The sequence below is a fragment of the Tyto alba genome, unplaced genomic scaffold (assembly GCF_018691265.1).
Source record: "Tyto alba isolate M040663 unplaced genomic scaffold, T.alba_DEE_v4.0 Super-Scaffold_41, whole genome shotgun sequence".
NCBI lineage: Eukaryota > Metazoa > Chordata > Aves > Strigiformes > Tytonidae > Tyto > Tyto alba.
In genome coordinates, this window is record NW_024881317.1 from 11,622,227 (window position 1) to 11,640,963 (window position 18,737).

The following is an 18,737-nucleotide window of genomic DNA, read 5'->3' on the forward strand; positions in this document are numbered from 1 at the left end:
AGGGGGACAGGGAATGGGGGTTGCGGTCAGTTCATCACCTGTTGTCTCTGCTGCTCCTTCCTCCTCAGGGAGAGGACTCCTCACACTCGTCCCCTGCTGCACGGTGGGTCCCTCCCACAGGGTGCAGTCCTTCAGGAACAGGCTGCTCCAGCGTGGATCCCCTGCGGGGTCACAAGTCGTGCCAGCAAACCTGCCCCAGCGTGGGCTCCTCTCTCCACAGGTCCTGCCAGGAGCCTGCTCCAGCGCCCGCTTAACACAGGGTCACAGCCTCCTTCAGGCATCCGTGTGCTCTGTAGCTTTTTACAGACGGGGGGGTTCTCCACAGTCCTCCCCGGGCCGCAGGTGGATACCTGCTCCACCGCGGACCTCCACAGGCCGCAGCGCACAGCCAGCCTCACCATGGCCTGCACCACGGCCTGCGGGGGAATCTCTCCTCCCCCTCCTTCCTCACTGACTGTGGGGGCTGCAGAATGGTTTCTCTCACATTCTCACTCCTTTCTCCACCTGCAATTGCTCTCCCACTGTTTGTTTTGGGTTTTTTTCCCCTTTCTTAAATATGTTATCCCGGAGGCTCCACCACCATCGCTGATGGGCTCGGCCTTGGCCAGGAGTGGGTCCGTCTTGGAGCTGGCTGGCATTGGCAATATCAGACACAGGGGCAGTTTCTGGCAGCTTCTCACAGAAGCCGCCCTTGTAGCCCCACCTCTACCAAAACCTTGCTATGCAAACCCAGTACAACAGGATAATAACTAACAGAGAAACAGGAGTTTTCAGGTAAGTACATCTATATGCTCAGCATTTGTGTTCTTTTGAGTAATGTATGAAGTTTGTCATGGAAAACAACCATTAGACCTGGTACAAATGGAGTGGATGTACGTTCCTCCTTAACAGGCTCGGAAGCTGTAACTCTTCTCTCAAAATTACTTCCTGAAAGATCACAACAAATGATTGGTAATGCAGAGACTCTAGTTTATTGATGAAACAGGACTTGGCTAATGCTGCCAATGAATTCTAACTGCTGGCCTACTCATGGGTCATTTTCCAGGGCTAACAGAATTTTTTTTAATGGGTGCAGAAAAGGTCTTGGCAGGTGTAGAATAGGAGATAAGCTGTGTCAGTCTGCACTGAGGAATTTGGGATCCTGGTGATCTGTGAATCATCAAAGCTGTACCAGTTTTTGGTGACTGAGTGCTTGCAGAATGCTGTGTAGTGGCCTTTATTCAGAATACCAGTGTGATTCTGTAACAAACAGAAACAAACACTTTTTAAACTTCTGTTAAAAAGAAGTCTCACTCCTTCTCCAGAGCTTGAAACTGGCAATCAGTTTTTGTTTGCACTTGGAAAAGATGGGAAGGAAGATTCTAGCCTCCTCTGGCCTACAGTGAGGAATGATAATTCCTCAAATAAATGCTTTAAAACATAGCCAATCGATGATTATCCTTCTCTATTTTACAATATTAAATTTACAACCAAGCAATTAGTCCTGATACGGGTCACTATAAGCAGGCCTACTTGCAGTGAGCGACCAAAAAAGAGACCATTTAGTTCTGATTTATAAACAGGATCTGTACAGGATCAGCTTGTGAGCTTACGTTAAAAAGGCTGAGGAGGCTCCAACCAGGCGTTATGTGCCAGGAGTACATGCCTTTTAAAACAGGGATGGGAGGAAGGAGAGAGAAGTGGTAACTTCTCTCTTCTTTGGTTACATACTGCTACTGGATTGTGTCCATGGCAGGGAAAAAAAAAAAATAAAGGTGTATGAAAAAACATATATATATATATATATATATATATAATATAAAGTCCAAACTAACACAGGCTTCATCTGCTCCATAAGGTAGGGCACTACAAATAAAAGCAGTAAAGACAAAGCTTACCACTACAGCATACAAGCTGTACTCTGCATCCTTGTAGAAAAGTGGGGAACTGTAGGGAGAGAGGTCCAGATTGCTGAGTGGATAGCAGATGTCAGTTGAGAGTTTCCTTTTGCGATTACCTTGCCATTCAAACCTGGAATGAAAATTTTAACTGTTTTCAATAACTCAGCTCTTTTCTTGCATAGTGGTGGTTGCTGGGACCACCCAGCATTTTGAAAGAGAAAGATCTGTATTAATGTTGAGTATCACAGTAAACTGACAGAAAATGCACTAAACCCACAAGAGATGTCCAACAAGAAAAGCTTTTGCTTCCTGATCCTTCTGTCTATTAGAAATGGACACAGGTGCCAAGAGCAGCCAGAAGTCAAATCTCTGCATCACAGTCTCTGTGTCCTAAACATTTTGGACTGCACTGCCGTTGTCAGCTCTTCTTTCGTGCCAGGCTCCATCCCTCTTTTCTCTGTAAGTTCTAGTACAACACTGTACTTCTAAACATTTATAATGTGGCCAAGAGCTGCAGCTGCAGACCACCAGTTCCTTTGAGTATGTCAAGGAAAGCAGATGCTGAATGGGAAATTAAATAACTTTACATAATGTAGCTCTGGGAAGCTAAGTCATCCCAGAGTAATTTTCTTCATAGGTAGGAAGTTGTTAGGAATAAATTCTTAAAATTAAATTTATCATCTGGCCATGTATGGCTAGTAAAGTCTGCTATTCAGGAGCATTTAGGGTGATGCAGCTCTGTGTAGCAGATTCAGTTGTTTAGACCTGATTTAATTAAGGCATAAACAAAAATACAGTGTCTCAGCTGCAATAACAACAAGCAAAATGCCCTGTTTCAGTCCTGCACTTAGAACCCAAGTCACAAGCTCTCCCACTTGCCACAGGAACTCGTATTCACAGGGTTGTCTGACCATGTGAACCGCTGTACTAATCTGTAGCCAACCACTCTTTGGTGGAGATTTTCTTCCCTTTGGAGAAGAGATCCCAAATGTAGTGAGTGCACTTTGGTGGGCTGCAGTACAGAGTAAGGCAGAACACCTCAACTGAGATTCAGGAATGAAACTTGATTGTTTGGCAGGAATATTTCTGTAACATTTAGCTTCCAGGTATCAAAAGTACTAAAACCACTCATTTGCAGTGATTTCTTTCCATTTATGCAAATGTAAGTGACTGTCCTTCCCATCTCACAAATCTCAGGAAATGGCCATGTCCTACCCTATATAGACTGTACCTCTTCAGGTGAAAAATAATGAACTGCGGTGCCTTGGTTATGGTGGCCTTTACCACAGCATCTTGTTTTGTTCTACACCAAGAACAGTAGATTTGGTTGTTCCAAGTCAGTGTGTCTTGCTGAAAGAAGCATTTGAGACAGTCCTGTCAAAGAAAAAAAAAAAAAAAAATCAAACAGGTCTCCACTCTACGGATCTTAAGCAAGGTAAGAGAAGGTTTTGCCATATTTTGGCGCTCTCTTCCTGATTGAAGCATGATGTGGAAAGGCTGACATTACATATAGGCTTGGAACACAAAGCAGCCAACGTTGGTTTTCTTTTTCCTCCCAAATGAGGAAATACTCAGATGAATGAAAGAAACTCTCAGAATTGCTACTGAACAATCTTAACATCCCTCATCATCCCATGGCAACTCAGGAGTGTTGGTCCCGTAACCTTACCAGCCTCTGTAGTCCAGAGACCAGCATAGAAACCCCACTTCTCTTAGGACCAGTTCAGAGACTACCCATTAGTGCCCAGGAAACCAAACTAACTAAAATCCTGCATCTTTAAAAACACGTATCAGTCTAAGTCACCTATTCCCACATGAAGCAGAAACCAGCAGGAATGTATTCAAAGTCGCACCTGCAGAGAGCACATGCTCTTGGAAGGGATGGGCAGGGACAGAACGGTGAAGCTCTCGGGTCTATCAATGGTTGTCTTGCATTCCAGGCACGTGATCGCATAACTGAGTTGTCCCTCAAATAACTGTGTGATAATAGAGGTTTCACTGACACTCCCTCCACTTGCTTTTGCTTTGGTTATGCATCTTCTTTTGCTTGACTATACAGAAGGAGAAAAAAAACAAAATTAACAACATGTAGGTAGGTAACCAGTTGTTTCAGAATTGCCTTCACTGGGTTTTAATGGTCTCTGCCCACTGCCTGTGTAGGCTACTAGTTAGTTTTGTCACAGAACTTGGGCTTTAAAATGCTATTACTTTACTTTATGTTTCATACATGCAGAGTAAGCTAAATTCATTTTGAGAGAAATTAAACAAAAATAATAATATTCTGGACATTAGATGAGAATGATTTAATTGCTAAACAAGCTCTTTATCAGTGAATCCAAAGACGAGAAAGGCAGACACGGGGGCATGGCCGACATAGATTTCAGACAGATGATGAAGGGGAAGAATGTAAAGTGTGGAAGGAGCAAGGACAGAGAGAGGTGAGGATAATGGAGCTACATTATCATTTAGATGGGGGCTGCAATTTGATGTAGCATTAGACAAGAAGCAAATGAATTATTGTGTGTACCTGGATATGGAACAAAGGAAGAAAATGACAATTTTTAGCACTCACATCATGTAGTTCGGAAGAAGAAGATAGGCAATTATTACGTGGAATGCTATATCATGAAATGCAAAGAGGAAACAGCTACAGTCCCCAAAACACCACAACTGGGCTCTTACCTTCTTGAGAGCCTCATGGAGCTCATTCAGCACACAGACCAGAAACTCCTGTGCATCCTGCTGAGAACTCTTGCTAAAAGTTGGGTACCGCTTCTCAAGGACTGAATGAAAAACCTCCGGGGAAACAATGTCAAACTCTCCAAGCAACATATCAGACATCAAACAGCCAAAGGCAGTTGCAGACTCACCATTCTCACTTGGAAAAAATAAACATAAGTTTCAGGCAAAGTATGAAAAGATGGTGGCTCTACCTTCAAATGGGAGTTTAATACAAAAACTTAGAAAATATACTCAGGTACAGTACAACTCTGACAGCTTGTCATTTGGTTGGACGGACTCTACAGATTCTAGAAAGTAATGGGAATCACTATTGAGACAGCAGTGACAACTGCTATTACCATCAAAACAACAAAAGAAGTATAATGCTTAAATTAGGAAGGAAACGACTCAGGGTCTCAGAGAAAAAAGGAGGATATCAGCTTGTGGCCAATTTGACTGGAACTACCCCGTGGGGAGCTGGTAGGTGGCTGCCTCAGACGTTCTCATGGCAACACGTATCCTTTGGAAGGAAAACGGCAGCACCAACAGAAAAATATATAAGTAGCATGAATAAATCAACTTACTTGTGTAGAGCTGCTTTATACTTTCCTGAGAGAAAATACTCCACAAGTGGTGGCACACTGCAGAGGCACTGCAAAATTGCATTCATGTAGCATGTGTTGCCTAGATTCTTCAGGCCGGCGAGCCCTGGGGGCTGGCTGTTCATCTCCTCCATCTGTTCCTTGCAGAAATACTTTACACTTTGCAAGTAAATGGACTCTTACTGTCACCTACTAGGAAAAAAACCACAACAGTGGAAACCTAAAATGCTACAGTGCTTTTTGCATTGTTTTTTAGAAAACAGTACTGTCTCATGGAGATGTTTCCTACTGTTTCAGGATCTTCTTTATAAGTTATATTCATATTTACTTTCATCAAGCTAATACAGTGGTAAAGACTATCTCCCACAATAAGCTCTTCCCAATACAGTGAGCAACATCATTAAGAGGTATTGTTTAAATACCTGAGGTTTTAGATATATTCCTAAAGTTCCACTCAGTCTTTGACTCCAATACACAAATACTTAGAGACTATAACCAGCTGTAAATAGCTATCTTAAGCATTTCTCCCTACAGAATGAATATTGTATTTCATTTTCTCAGTGGTCTGGTACTTATATATTTTACAAAACCACAGATTGCAGTCCAGCTGCTACTACAGACAGGTTGCTCTTTAGACTTTTGCCATAAAATGTTACTTAATTCATGTTAAGAAATTTTTAGTAGGTTTGTTTTCTTGCTGCACGAGTCTGTCCTGGACCAAACTGTCCCCATCTCCAATTAGGCAGAAGAGAGGTCTGAACACAGACCCTGCACAACTCAGATCTGTTCGCTGATGTTGCCATTCTTGAATTTTTAAAGGCTGCTGTTTAATTCTGATGCAGAAGGAGTGAAAATTCTGAAACCTCAACAATATTTGTAGAACAAGAAAAAAACATTTCTTTCTCTTCAGGTGAAAAACACGTGCCCAAGTTGCCGTTTCTGGAAATCTCCCAGGCCAACAGCCATTTTCTATCATCTAATAGCTATAAAACAACTACAAAAGTGTTTCCATCAATAACAGCAGAGCCAACACTCTACCTATAGACCAGTATCCTATGAAAATGCCTACTTCCCTCTTCTATAGCCATCTCTGAGAAACACCAACTTGGAAAACACATTGGGCCCATTGGGTATGGATCAGCCTCTCAGGGAGCCTGTACTTGCCCTGGCTCAGGAAGGCTGCCTCTTGCCCTCTTTTCTTCATACCTCACCTCTTCCACCCCGTTTTATGGCATGACTGGCACAGTCCTGCTTGTCCCGTCCCCTGGGGCTACCCTGGTCCCATTGCTTTGTGACACCGTTCTGTTCCGTTGGTTCTCATCCAGGGGAACCCAACCCACTGTCTCCTTCCTACATGCCACCCAAAACAACCCTGGGAAGAGATGGGTGGCCACCCACTCCCCCAGGCCCAGAGTTTCAGCCTGACCCACCTTTATTAATGTATGTTCATACTTGTATTAGCATTTATTATTGCCATGCTCTGATGGAAGGGCAGCGGTGACTGAGGGTTTTAACCATAAAAGATGAAACTACCTCAAAACGTTATATTTACTTAGTTTATCAGTATTTAGAAAATTTTCCTAGGAAAAAAGGGTAGTAGCAGAGACTTGCCTTAATTAGCTAATGAGACACTGCAGTTGATCTCTGAATTTCATAAACCACTGAAGGGCAGCAGGTTTTCCCTATTTAACATACAATTTGGGAATTAACAAGTATCCACAAAAGAGGACCAGGAAGCCCTTAAAAAACTCTGTTTATCTTGCATGCTAAGCTTCAAGCAGAGGGTGTCTCTCAGCCCTCTTTGGACAGGTTAGCTGCTGTCACTGCCATTTATCTCCTAAACTGTCTATCTGCAAACTGAGATACAAAAGCAACACACACACCCAATACTACTCAAAATATTACAGTTCCATTTACAAAAATGCAGATCATATTGTACGTACTTTACAAAGAGATTCAAATGTTTTAAAATTAAATTATTATCCTATAGGTTAAACCTAAAAATTTTAACAAATATGTCCAAAAGTCTGAATATGCACCAATAAGTAAGTACATTCACAGGGGTTTTTCCCACCCTGAAATATTTCTTTAAAGTTCTGTTGACAAATCTCAACTAGCTAGGAATTCAATCCTGCCTCTTTACACAAATTTACTCAGTTCAAATATGCAAAATGTGAGATTGAAATGTGTGGGAGACCTCAGCTAGACTGAGGCCCTGGGAAGGGACGACTTCAACCTTGAAAGGATTCCAGTCTACCCCTGAGAGAGCAAACAAGAACAAGAGGAGCTGCAAGATGAGCAAGCTTATTGATCGCGGTAAGAAAGCATAACAACTTTGAACCAACAAGAAAAGAGACACATCGGAACAACTGATAACCCAGTACTTAGAGCTAGTTTTAGGTGTATAGAGATACCAGAAAGCTTGGGAGCCTGAACTTTTGAACTTTTCATCTTACTACACTTGCATGATGAGCTTATGCATATTAACTTCTCCGCCCTGGCAAGAGCCAGGGTTCATTTCCAAGAACATGCGATGTATGAACACATGCATGAAGGGGTATGTCAGTAGGGGGTCCAGAAAGTCTGTACATCCTGTAGTAAAAGTAGAAAGGAACAAAGGAGGAGAGCAATAAAGGCTTTTGTGTTAACTTGCTTTAAAGAAGAAACTGTCTTGTAGTTTTGTCCATCTCGACCACGACAGAAATGCAATGCATTTTTCTCATAAAGCTGTGATTGTTTGTTCCATATATGGAGATACTTTGTCAAAGGGCTGTGGGTAAAACACAGATACAAGCACATGTTGCAGATACATCAAAAGGCCTGCTGCAGAGCAACTGTTTGGATAATTGAAACATACCAGATATTTCCATTGCAGATGCAGAGTATTTATGCACTCTTATACTTATCACAGTGTAGGTATAGATTGAAGCCTGTAATACATCTGTAGTCTGCACATAAGTAGAACTTCCATAAATTCTCTGAAAGCTTGTTTTGATGGAACCTTCATTCTCATTCCTATTAAAGCATGTCCCAAATTTCTGTGATTCCAAGGCCACTTGCTTATTCCTACATTCCTTTTTTTGGGGGGGGAAATTAATGAACTTCTAATAATGTGCACTAATACAGAAATAAAATTCAAATGGGAATTAGAACAGTTGCAACATTGGAGAAAAATATCAAGAAATTACAAGAATAGCAAGGAATTAATTTTACATTATTGGAATTTAGCCACTTAGATAAATTGTATTCACTGGGATGATTCTCCATATTTTCTTGATTTTATCTTCTTTTTCACATAATCATAGCATGTTTTGGGTTGGAAGGGACCTTAACAGTCACCTAGTCCCGACCCCCCTGCCATGGGCAGGGGCACCTTCCACCAGCCCAGGGTGCTCCCAGCCCCGTCCAACCTGGCCCTGAACCCTTCCAGGGAGGGGGCAGCCACAGCTTCTCTGGGCAGCCTGTGCCAGTGTCTCACCACCCTCACAGGGAAGAATTTCTTCCTAGTATGTAACCTAAATCCACCCTCTTTCAGTTTAAAACCGTTACCCCTCATCCTATCACTGCCCTCCCTGATAAAGAGTCCCTCCACACCTTCCTTGTAGCCACCGTTAAGCACTGGGAGGCTGCTCTAAGATCTCCCCGGAGCCTTCTCTTCTCCAGGCTGAACAACCCCAACTCTCTCAGCCTGGCCTCACAAGGGAGATCCATGTCCATGGATCGAGCAGGTCCATGTCACTCTTACGTTGAGGGCCCCCAGAGCTGGACACAGCACTGCAGGGGGGTCTCACGAGAGCAGAGCAGAGGGGGAGAATCCCCTCCCTCGACCTGCTGGCCACACTTCTCTTGATGTGGCCCAGGGTACAATTGGCTTTCTGGACTGCGAGTGCACATTGCCCCGTATGCAGGACCTTGCACTTGGCCCTGCTGAACTTCATGAGGTTTGGACGGGCCCACCTCTCAAACCTGTCCAGGTCCCTCTGGATGGCATCCCTGCCCTCCAGCCTGTCGACCGCACGACACAGCTCAGTGTTGTTGAATTTACTGGGGTTGCACTCAATCCCACTGTCACTGTCACCAGCAAAGACATTACAACAGCACTGGTGCCAACACCAACCCCTGAGGAATGCTACTCATCACTGCTTTCCACTTGAACATCAAGTCACTGACCTCAACTCGAGCATGACCATCCAGCCAATTGCTTATCCACCAAGTGGTCCATCTGTTAAATCCATGTCTCTGCAGTTTAGAGACAAGGATGTTGTGCAGGGCAGCATCAAATGCTTTGCAGAAGTCCAGGTAGATGATGTCGGTTGCTCTTCCCTATTCAACCAATGTTGTAACTGCATTGTAGAAGGCCACCAAAGTCTTCAGGTGCAATTTGCCCATGTGGTCTGTTACCAATCACCTCCTTATTTTCCATGTGCCCTAACATAACTTCCAGGAGGATCTGCTCCATGATCTTGCCCAGCACAGAGGTGAGACTGACTGGAGTGTAGTTTCCCATTTTTAAACTGGGGTTATGTTTCCCCTTTCCCAGTCAGTGGGAACTTCAGACTGGCACAGCTCCTCAAATATGATGGATAGTGGCTTAACCACTTCATCCACCAGTTCCCTCAAGATCCGCAAATGCAACTCATCAGGTCCCAAGGACTTGTGCACCTCTATGTTCCTTAGATGGTCTTGAATCTGATCTTCTCCTATAGTAGGCAGTTCTTCTTTCTCCCAGTCCCCATCTTTGCTCACTGCAACTTGGACGGTGTGGCTGGAGCTCCTCTGGTGAAGACTGAGGCAAAAAAGTCATTAAGTACCTCACCCTTCTCCATATCCCGGGTGACCAAGTCTCCCTCTTCCTTCCAGTGAGGGCCCACGTTTTCCCTAGTCTTCCTTTTACCACCAAAGTACCTGTAGAAGCTTTTCTTGTTGTCCTTGGTGTCCCTGGCCAGGTTTAATTCTATCAGGGCTTTGGCCTTCCCAACCTGATCCCTGGCTGCTCGGACAGTTTCTCTGTATTCCTTCCAGGACACCTGTCCTTGCTTCCACCCTCTGTAGTCTTTATTTTTGTGTTTGAGTTTGTCCAGGAGCTCCTTGTTCATCCACGCAGCCTCCTGATGTTTTTATCTGACTTCCTCTTTGTCTGGATGCATTGCTCCTGAGCCTGGAGGAGGTGATCCTTGAATATTAACCAGCTTCAGGTCCCTCTTCCATCCAGGGCTTTATCCCATGTTACTCTACCAAGCAGATTGCTGACGAGGTCAGAGTTTGCTCTCCTGAAGTCCAGGGTAGTGAGCTTGCTGGGCACCCTCCTCACTGCCCTAGGGATCTTGAACTCCAAAATTTCATGATCTTTGTAGCCAAGACTGTCCTTGAGCTTCACACTCCCCACCAGCACCTCCTTGTTTGTGAGAACACGGTCCAGCACAGCACCTCTACTTGTTGGCTCCTCTATCCTTCCTTGGAGGAGGAAACTATCAACACATCCCAGGAACCTCCTGGATTGCTTATGCCCTGCTGTGTTGTCCCTCCAACAGGTATCAGGGTGGTTGAAGTCCCCCATGAAGACCAGGGCTTGTGAACGTGAGGCTGCTCCTACCTGTCTACAGAGGGTCTCACCTGCTTGGTCTTCCTGCTTGGGTGGCCTGTAGCAGACCCCCACTTTGACACCTCCTGTCCCTGCCCTCCCTTTAATCCTGCCCATACGCTCCCGGTCAGCTCCTCCTCCAGCCCCAGGCAGAGCTCCAGGCACTCCAGCTGGTCGCTGACATAGAGGGCAACCCCCTCTCCGTCTCCCCTGCCTGTCCTTCCTAGAGAGTCTGTGCCCTTCCATTCCATCACTCCCGTCATAGGAACCGTCCCAGTCCCAGCACGTCTCTGTGTCACCAGTAACATCGTAGCCCTGCAGGCGTGCGCACGTCTCTAGCCCCTCTTGGTTATTCCCCATGCTACGTGCGTTTGCATAGAGGCATTCAAGTTGGAACCCTGATGAAGGTGTTGGGGTCTGACTTTTGTTTTTGACAAAAACAATCATCGTAAGTATCCATTCTTAGTTTGGAATAGAGGGTACACTGCCAGCAGGTTGTGTTGTTCTTCCAGTTAAAGAATTTTTTACATTTTGTGTGATTTTTCCTCAGTGTCTCCTTTATCCTTCATTTTCGCAGCTTTTCCAGTCTAAAAAAAAAGAAAAGTCAAAATCAAAACCGTAGTATTTTGATGATGGGATGTATAGCTTCACATTTTGTTAGGGTAAGAGAGGGTTAACAAGGCTTTCTGGCTTTGGGTCACCAGCTTATCTGTCTTGCAGTTATACATATTCCTTCAAAGAATGATAACCAATAATATAAATTGGTTTTATTTTTCTTTCTTCCCATGAACCCTTTTTGTTACTGGCGAATGACACAGGTGCTGCCAGTACTCACCTACCCATGTTCCCAGCTGCTCATGGCATGTCTTTCCTACCCCTGGTCTCCCTCACGACTGGCAGATTTGATTCACACAGCCGCATCGCAGTTCCTGCTCTACACCGCTGCTGCCTTCCCACCACCTGTTTGGGCTTGGGGGATGTCCCTCCCCTGTCTCCACCTATGAGTGGAACAGGAGCCAGATGATATTAGTTATTAAGTCTTAGAATAAATACCATGTTTTCTACCATGGACTCAGCAGAAGGACATACTGACTGGTACCCAGGAGGGATGGAGCAAGTCAGATGCTTCATGCAAACTTCAGGAAAAGCTGAGCTAAGGCCACAGCAGAGGCTGAGGAATGACCGCAAATATCTGACTCAAAGAAACAAAATTCTATCAAATTTCTACAACAGATCTGTTCAGTTCCAGCAAGGGTGTGAGGGATGAGGAAGCTTCCTCCTGCGTAGTGTCAACTCCCAAGGGCAGCTTTTGTTCATAGTTAATTGCGGTTTTGTGGAAACAAGATGAGAGAAGGTTGCCACTGGTTTCAATGGTCATTACTCACATCTTTTGGGAAGGCAAAGCCTGAAGTTTCTGTCTCAGAAAATAATCAGCTCATCATTTTTCTTGACTTCAAAGCTCCCTGCAATAAAGAGTTTTTCAGGTACTGTTCAAAAAGCAATTTGTCCTAATCTAACCCCTCAGCAACAGCTGGGGCTTAGTTTCCACTTCTACTAGTACTTATATCAGCATCCATATCTCATACTCAACACAAACCCAACAATATAGCAGCATGGCACAAACATGGAAAACCACTGCCTGGATTTTTTTTTTTTTTTTTTTTTTACTTTTTTTTTTAATTAGCTTCCATGGTAGTGCAACAACACATGCTGACATATCTTCATTCTTCTACATGGTTAAACAGTACTGAGATATATTTAATTATTACTAATGAAACAGTGATCAGAGTCCTATACCCCCAGCATATCTTAACTTTCCTGCCCACTTCATCTGGAACCTCCATGTCAGGAACTTGCTCCTTGATTTTCTTGGCAAGCTCCTGTTGCTGGACTAACTATTCTTATCATCTGCTCTAAAAAAGCAAATGTGCAAAAATGAATTACAACCCCAAAGGCTTAGTAGCTACAAATTGTTCACAAGCTTTATGTTTACAGTGACGTGCTCATGCAAGGAACCACAGTATTTTATAGAGTAATTTTAGTAATAGTGCCAATTATGTTCTGGCCCCACTGTAGCTGATATGAAGGAATTGTACTTTGACTTCACTAATAATGAGCATGAACACAGCCAACAACTTATTTAGAGCAAAAGCACCAAATAAGTTATGTTAGAAAATATACTGAGAACAGTAGGCAGAAAGAAGGAACCAAGTGATGCGTTTTTCTTAGACAGGGAACAGTAACACTGCAAACTGTTTAGCAGTTGGCAGCATTAACAGGGGCTGTTTCAACTTATAATAATACTTAAAAACATTCTTACCAAAAGTAAGAGTTCTTTCCTTCCTATGGAGGGGAACACATCAAAGAAAAGAAAGAAGGTAACTTGAAGAAACATGCTGAAAAGCAAGCATTATGTTCATAAAATGCTGCCATCAGCCTGTAAAAAGCACCTTTTGAAATCGCTATTGGGAAACAAGTTAAATTAAATCTATAACAGTTGTCACGCAAATAGAACAAAATTTGTATTGAAAACTATAAATCACTGAAGTCATTAAATATATTGTCAGTATTTTAAAGACTATAAATCCATATGGCTGAATTTTACTCTTGATACTAAATTCAGCAATGCTAACAGTCATCATTCAAGAAGTCAAAACCATATGCTTATTCCTACTTTTTTGTGGCATCCAAATCTGCTACTTTACCATAACACGATCAAACAAAACCACATCAGTGCTACCTACTGCAAGCACAGGGGCTGAGAATTAACTTACCATTACTCTCACTAAATGAATTACCTGCAAGGAAAAGTGTTAAGTGGAAAAAAGACTAAATCATCAAAAGTAATTTCAGATACAAAGAACATTCAACATGAACTCTTACTACCACCCTCCAAATTCCTGCAGTGTTAAGTCTTGCAGTGTGAAGTGAGATGCAATCACAAAGAATTAAAGTGTAGGAATCACTGCCACAGGCTTAAAAGCCGAATCCCTCATCTTCCAAATGACATGGCTGCTGAGCAGCAGCTAGGAAACCAGCTCCCCAGGAGACTCACCTTCACATATTTTGCCACAATGTGTTTGGAATTGGTTTTCTCTGAAATGTTTCAGCACCTAGATACACCAAGAAAGCAGTCAGCAATGTTGAATTTGCTGGATTCATTAAAAGATTAAGTTAGCACACTCGTATATTTGAGGTTTTTGCATTAAAAAATATTGATGCTGGAGGAAATGAAAATGCATTTTAAAATGGAAGTTATGTCAGCAACCAACACAAGTTGACAAGTACAAAAGATTCAGTTTAATCTGTTATTCAATGTTTTTTCTTCTAATGAAAATATCCTGAGGATGGTGGTAAGGAATCAAAACTATCTGTCAAGGAAAATATTGTAGCCTACCTATTTCCCTATATGAGAGAGATTCTTTAAATACCTTCTTAGTAGGAAAGTCACTGAAGTGTTTCAGATTTTCACTAGAAATAATTAGAAACGGTTTGAATTATATTCCTGCATTTAAAAACAAGTTTCTAACAAGATATGCTGATATTTTGGTTTTGGATAGTTAACAGAAGTTCCAGTGCTGCTTCTACTTTCCTCTTCTTCAGTAATGTAAAGGAAATTTAAAAGTTAAGGGATCACACCTCTTCTGTATTCATAGAGCACTTGAAGAATGAAGAGGTTTCAGCAGAGGAGTGACATAATGTTCTCAAACAAATTGTATCATATGGTATAATCTTCACATTCCTACACTCTCACATCAATAGGACTTGGTATTATCCTAACATGGTCAGGCTATTACTTGAAACAAAGTTGTTTTCCTTTGCCATCATGCTTTTCCAATGCTTTCCCTGAAGGATACTTATATTTATGATTTTTTTCTACTAGCGTGGAGAATTTGTGAAAGTCATAATTTTTCTCCCTCTTAATTTAGACATATGCTTCTCATATAATTCTAGCTGTAAGTCTCACAGAGTAAGCAAGTACTCATGCCAGGAAGAGGTACAGAAAAATGCACAGTGTAACCACTCCAAGTTTTACACACATTCCCCAACCCTTTTTGTCCCTTTTGGGCTTAAGAAGGGCTTTGGGCCCTCGTCACTGCAACACTGAGCAGCGGGAACACTCCCCACTGCTACACACCCATCACACCGAAGTCAAATCTGTTTGTTAAGAAATGAGTCACAAAGGTATCAAGGTTGTAAAAATAAACTGTGTGTTAAGTGTTTGTCAGGAAGAAAAAATTTCCTTTTACTTACAATTTTCCCCAAGTAGTTTTCCTATTTCATGCATTGAATCTGGGCACATTTTCATAACACCTGAGGCTCCTCTAGAAAGCTTTCTCAATTTGAAGAGCCAGCCTCACTTGCAGATTAACTGTTGCTGCTACTTGGCTAAGAACATAGCATTAAAAATGTATAAGTACATCTTGAATAACTGCCCATTACCTCACAGCAACAGAAGGGGATGCAGTCAGGCATCCAAGAAGCAGCTCCTAATTCAAAACAAACATTGTAAAGAGTTTTAAGATATTTTTGACTCATTTACTCATTAAGTCCATCACATATGTTTGTCTACTATGAGAGTTTTTGCTTTTATTTTGCTAAAAGTTTCTGGTGTTAGTCAAAATTGAGATACCTCAAAGGTGGACAACTGCTTTGATCCAGTATGGCAAATTCTATTTTCCTGCATAAAGAGGTACTTTAATTGACCCAAATAACCTTTCAGACTAAGATGGACAGCAGAAGTCTGTAAACAAGAATAAATTTATTTTAGATTCTTTAAAGATTTAATGATATACAAAATGTATACAGTATTATATCCTTATAACATTTTACCTTTCCCCATCAAACATAAAACACCATTTAAACAGCTATTGTGTTCGTGCCTTAGGTCTGTATCTATAAGATACACTACTGAATAAAAAAATTATAGAGCTATATACTGCCCTTTTAATTAAAAATTACAAATTAGTACCTATGTAACAAAAAAAAAAATCGCAGCATGAAACTTCAGTTGGACAACAGTTTTTTCTTGCTGAATGCTCAACAATATTTGGGACAGTTAAATTACATTTTATTGGCATGAGGGTGCATTGCAATCTCCCGTACTTTACATAATGTGAATCCAACCCTAGTCTCTCTTAAATAAGTACCACAAATAACATAACATTAAAGATGTTTTCTACACAATTTTAAATACATTTAAAAGTTATGTGTACATTCTGTTTTGATATACTGGTTTTACAAGATCTTTGGAAGGCATAACTTCTGAAGCAGTCACTACATACGAGGAAAAGCACTTCCAACTTGTGTTCTTACAAGGCAACTTATTTGGACCAGTACATATTATTTCTTCTATTAAATATGATTATACCAGTCTATCATGGCTTTGTTACTATTTGACAGTGACTTGATAAAATTGAAATGTATAAAACAAGAAATTTCATTATGCACAATTAGGGCTCTATTCCACAAAAAAATACCCCAGCTTTACAGCCACGAAGCTGAATGCTGATTCAGGAGACTCTCTCTCTATTGGAACAGATCAAGTTCCTACCTTCAACTTCAGCCTACTGGCATCATATATACACCTCATTTGGCTCTGTCCTCTTCAAAAGGCCAGATTAAAAGACATCTAGTGAGAAAACATTAGTGGAACACTTCCAAAAACGCTCAAAGAATACTCTGGCGTTAGAGAGGTAGGTGTTTTCTCCTGTCTTTTGCTGATTGACAGTATGACAGCTGCCAAAGACAAATGTTTTACCTTAAAACATCGACTACCAAAATCCTTTTGGTTGAAGGTATATTGCACACCACAAGACTACAGAGAGAAAATTCTCCACTAAACCAAAACAAAATGAAAATAAAGGGGCTTTTTAGCAGAAGGTTTAAAAACATAACTTGAATACTTGTCATTATTCCACCTTCAAAAGGATCAGCCGCCAAGCTGTTCTCTGTAGATGGTTATCACAAGTTGTTAGGTCCTTAGATTATGGACCAGCCAAAATTCCACTTATAAGACAGAAATCCTTGTTTTGACATATGTTTCTTTTAATTATAGCGAAGGAAAGATAAGTGACAACTTTGTGACATTCCATGAAGTTTGGATGAAGCCACTGATTTGGTCACATCATTAGAGCATCAGACGAATAGAATTAGCTGAATCGGATTCTTTGGTGCAGCTTCCAGGCTGAATTGTCAATTCAGGGGAATCATCCTGAGGAAATATGATCTTGTCAGGTGTATAATCATTCCTCTTCAGATCTGTACAAAAAAAAATGAAGTCATATTGATTACTATTTCTTGAGCTAATAGAATCAAATGAGCATAAAAATCTTTCAAAGACAGACATATGTATTTATGTAGAAGAATTCCTCAATATACACTATGTCAAAAAGGATGTTTTTATCATACATGTAATCAGAAGCTGAAAGCTTTGCTTTAGAAAGTGATGGAAACCTCAGAATTATTTTATTTATAGAGATTAAAGCAAGTATTGAGTCAACTTTCCATGGAAATCAGATCCTCCCATGATCTGTTTTGATGGTACCAGGATATACAACTCAAATTTAACATAAATGACATCTCTTCATGTGAGAAAGAACTTGGAAAATAAGTGTGAAACAGGCAGGAATGATGCATGATCCTTATGTTTTTCTGCTGGAGTCTAAATGCCTGATACAGAGAAACAATTTCAAGGTTTGAGATGAGCATAATGTAGTCCATGTAGCAAAAAATATCTGGAATTGAGAAGTTGTAACAGAATGAATTTAAATTTTTTTATGTTTTTAAAAACAAACAAACCAACCCATACAACAAAAAACAAACACCACCAAAAAAAAAAAACAAAACACCAACAAAAAACCCCCAAAACAAACGCAAGCACTGTTTTGTTTAAAAAGCTTGAAGGTTTGCAATCATCTCAACCTGCTTATCTTACATTTTCTAGGAGCCTTTATCAAATGACATATATTTTCAAAAGTAAAATTACACAACTGCGGTTTACTACATATCCCACTTGCACAGCATGACATAACTACTTCATTATATATCATGCAACATTTCATGACGTGTCTCAGAAGAATAAATACAGCAACTCTTACCAGGAAGTTTAAGTTTTCTGCAGCAGGAATTACAGTGATGCTTCGCTCTGAAGTTTTTTATTGCATCCTCTCCCAAATTGGCCGGACCAAACACCATATCGTATGACCTTAGAAACAGAGTGTACATAAACAGGGGTTGCATATGTTCTCTGGTGAAAATTTTATAATATTTTTCTTTAAATCCTTCTTTAACTTTACCTTTTCTCTCCAGCTTTTATCACAGAGGGATCTGTCAAATTTTCACCAACACCTTCAGACAGCACATGAAGAAAAAGTTAAATCTGATACATTACATAAATGCATTAATATTGAAAAGCCTTGGCATCCTTCACTATGTCTGCTCAGTTTCCCCAAGAATAAAAGCAGAAAAAACCCCACCCAAAACCCAATCCAAATGATATGTGATACTCTACCATTACAAAAATTGCTCTTAAACAAGCACTTGGTATGTCTCAGATTTCTTCCACCTAATTTTATATCTGCCTGCAATTCCTAACTTTAGTTTTTACCCGCAAGAAAAGTTTCCTATATAGTTCTCACAGCCAGAATATCTGACACAGAATTCAGGATAACTACAGTTTACAATATTGGCACTACACAAATGTGCCAAAAAATAGGATTTTTTATGGTGCATACTGTTAGGATAAGATATATATACTTATATTCCCTGTGCTGCTGTAAGATTTAATGTCATACTTGAGCAATGAAGCTGGTGAAGGGTCTAGAGCATAAGTCTTATGAGAAGCAGCTGAGGGAACTGGGGTTGTTTAGCCTGGAGAAAAGCAGGCTGAGGGGAGACCTTATCTCTCTCTACAGCTACCTGCAGGGAGGTTGCAGCGAGGTCGGTGTCGGT

The 18,737-nt window shown here is 41.3% G+C and overlaps 2 protein-coding genes across 2 annotated transcripts in view; both read right to left on the reverse strand.

Moving 5' to 3' along the window:
* Positions 1–950: 950 nt before the first annotated feature.
* USP50 (ubiquitin specific peptidase 50) lies at positions 951–6,556 on the reverse strand. The gene is made up of 6 exons (XM_032982940.2): positions 5,186–6,556; positions 4,563–4,758; positions 3,734–3,931; positions 3,112–3,254; positions 1,878–2,010; positions 951–1,239 (listed from the first exon to the last, which is right to left on the reverse strand). The coding sequence occupies exons 1-6, from the start codon at positions 5,335–5,337 to the stop codon at positions 1,063–1,065; spliced, it is 999 nt and encodes a 332-aa protein (XP_032838831.2). The 5' UTR covers positions 5,338–6,556; the 3' UTR covers positions 951–1,062.
* Positions 6,557–15,527: 8,971 nt separating this feature from the next.
* TRPM7 (transient receptor potential cation channel subfamily M member 7) overlaps positions 15,528–18,737 on the reverse strand; it is a 62,029-nt gene continuing 58,819 nt past the window's right edge. Inside the window, exons 38-40 of the mRNA XM_042803745.1 lie at positions 18,083–18,134; positions 17,885–17,991; positions 15,528–17,045 (exon numbers count right to left, since the gene is read on the reverse strand). Coding sequence (XP_042659679.1) covers positions 16,915–17,045; positions 17,885–17,991; positions 18,083–18,134 — 290 coding nt within the window. The 3' untranslated portion in view covers positions 15,528–16,914. The remainder of the gene's footprint in view (positions 17,046–17,884; positions 17,992–18,082; positions 18,135–18,737) is intronic.

Bases quoted from the DNA above. Each gene is read 5' to 3' on its own strand.
- USP50 (XM_032982940.2), bottom strand. From the start codon at position 5,337: ATGGAGGAGATGAACAGCCAGCCCCCAGGGCTCGCCGGCCTGAAGAAT. The intron at 4,759-5,185 runs GTAAGTTGATTT...ATTTTTTCCAAG, and splicing joins TATAAAGCAGCTCTACACAA to TGAGAATGGTGAGTCTGCAA. The intron at 3,255-3,733 runs GTGCGACTTTGA...TTTCTTTGACAG, and splicing joins AGAGCATGTGCTCTCTGCAG to GACTGTCTCAAATGCTTCTT.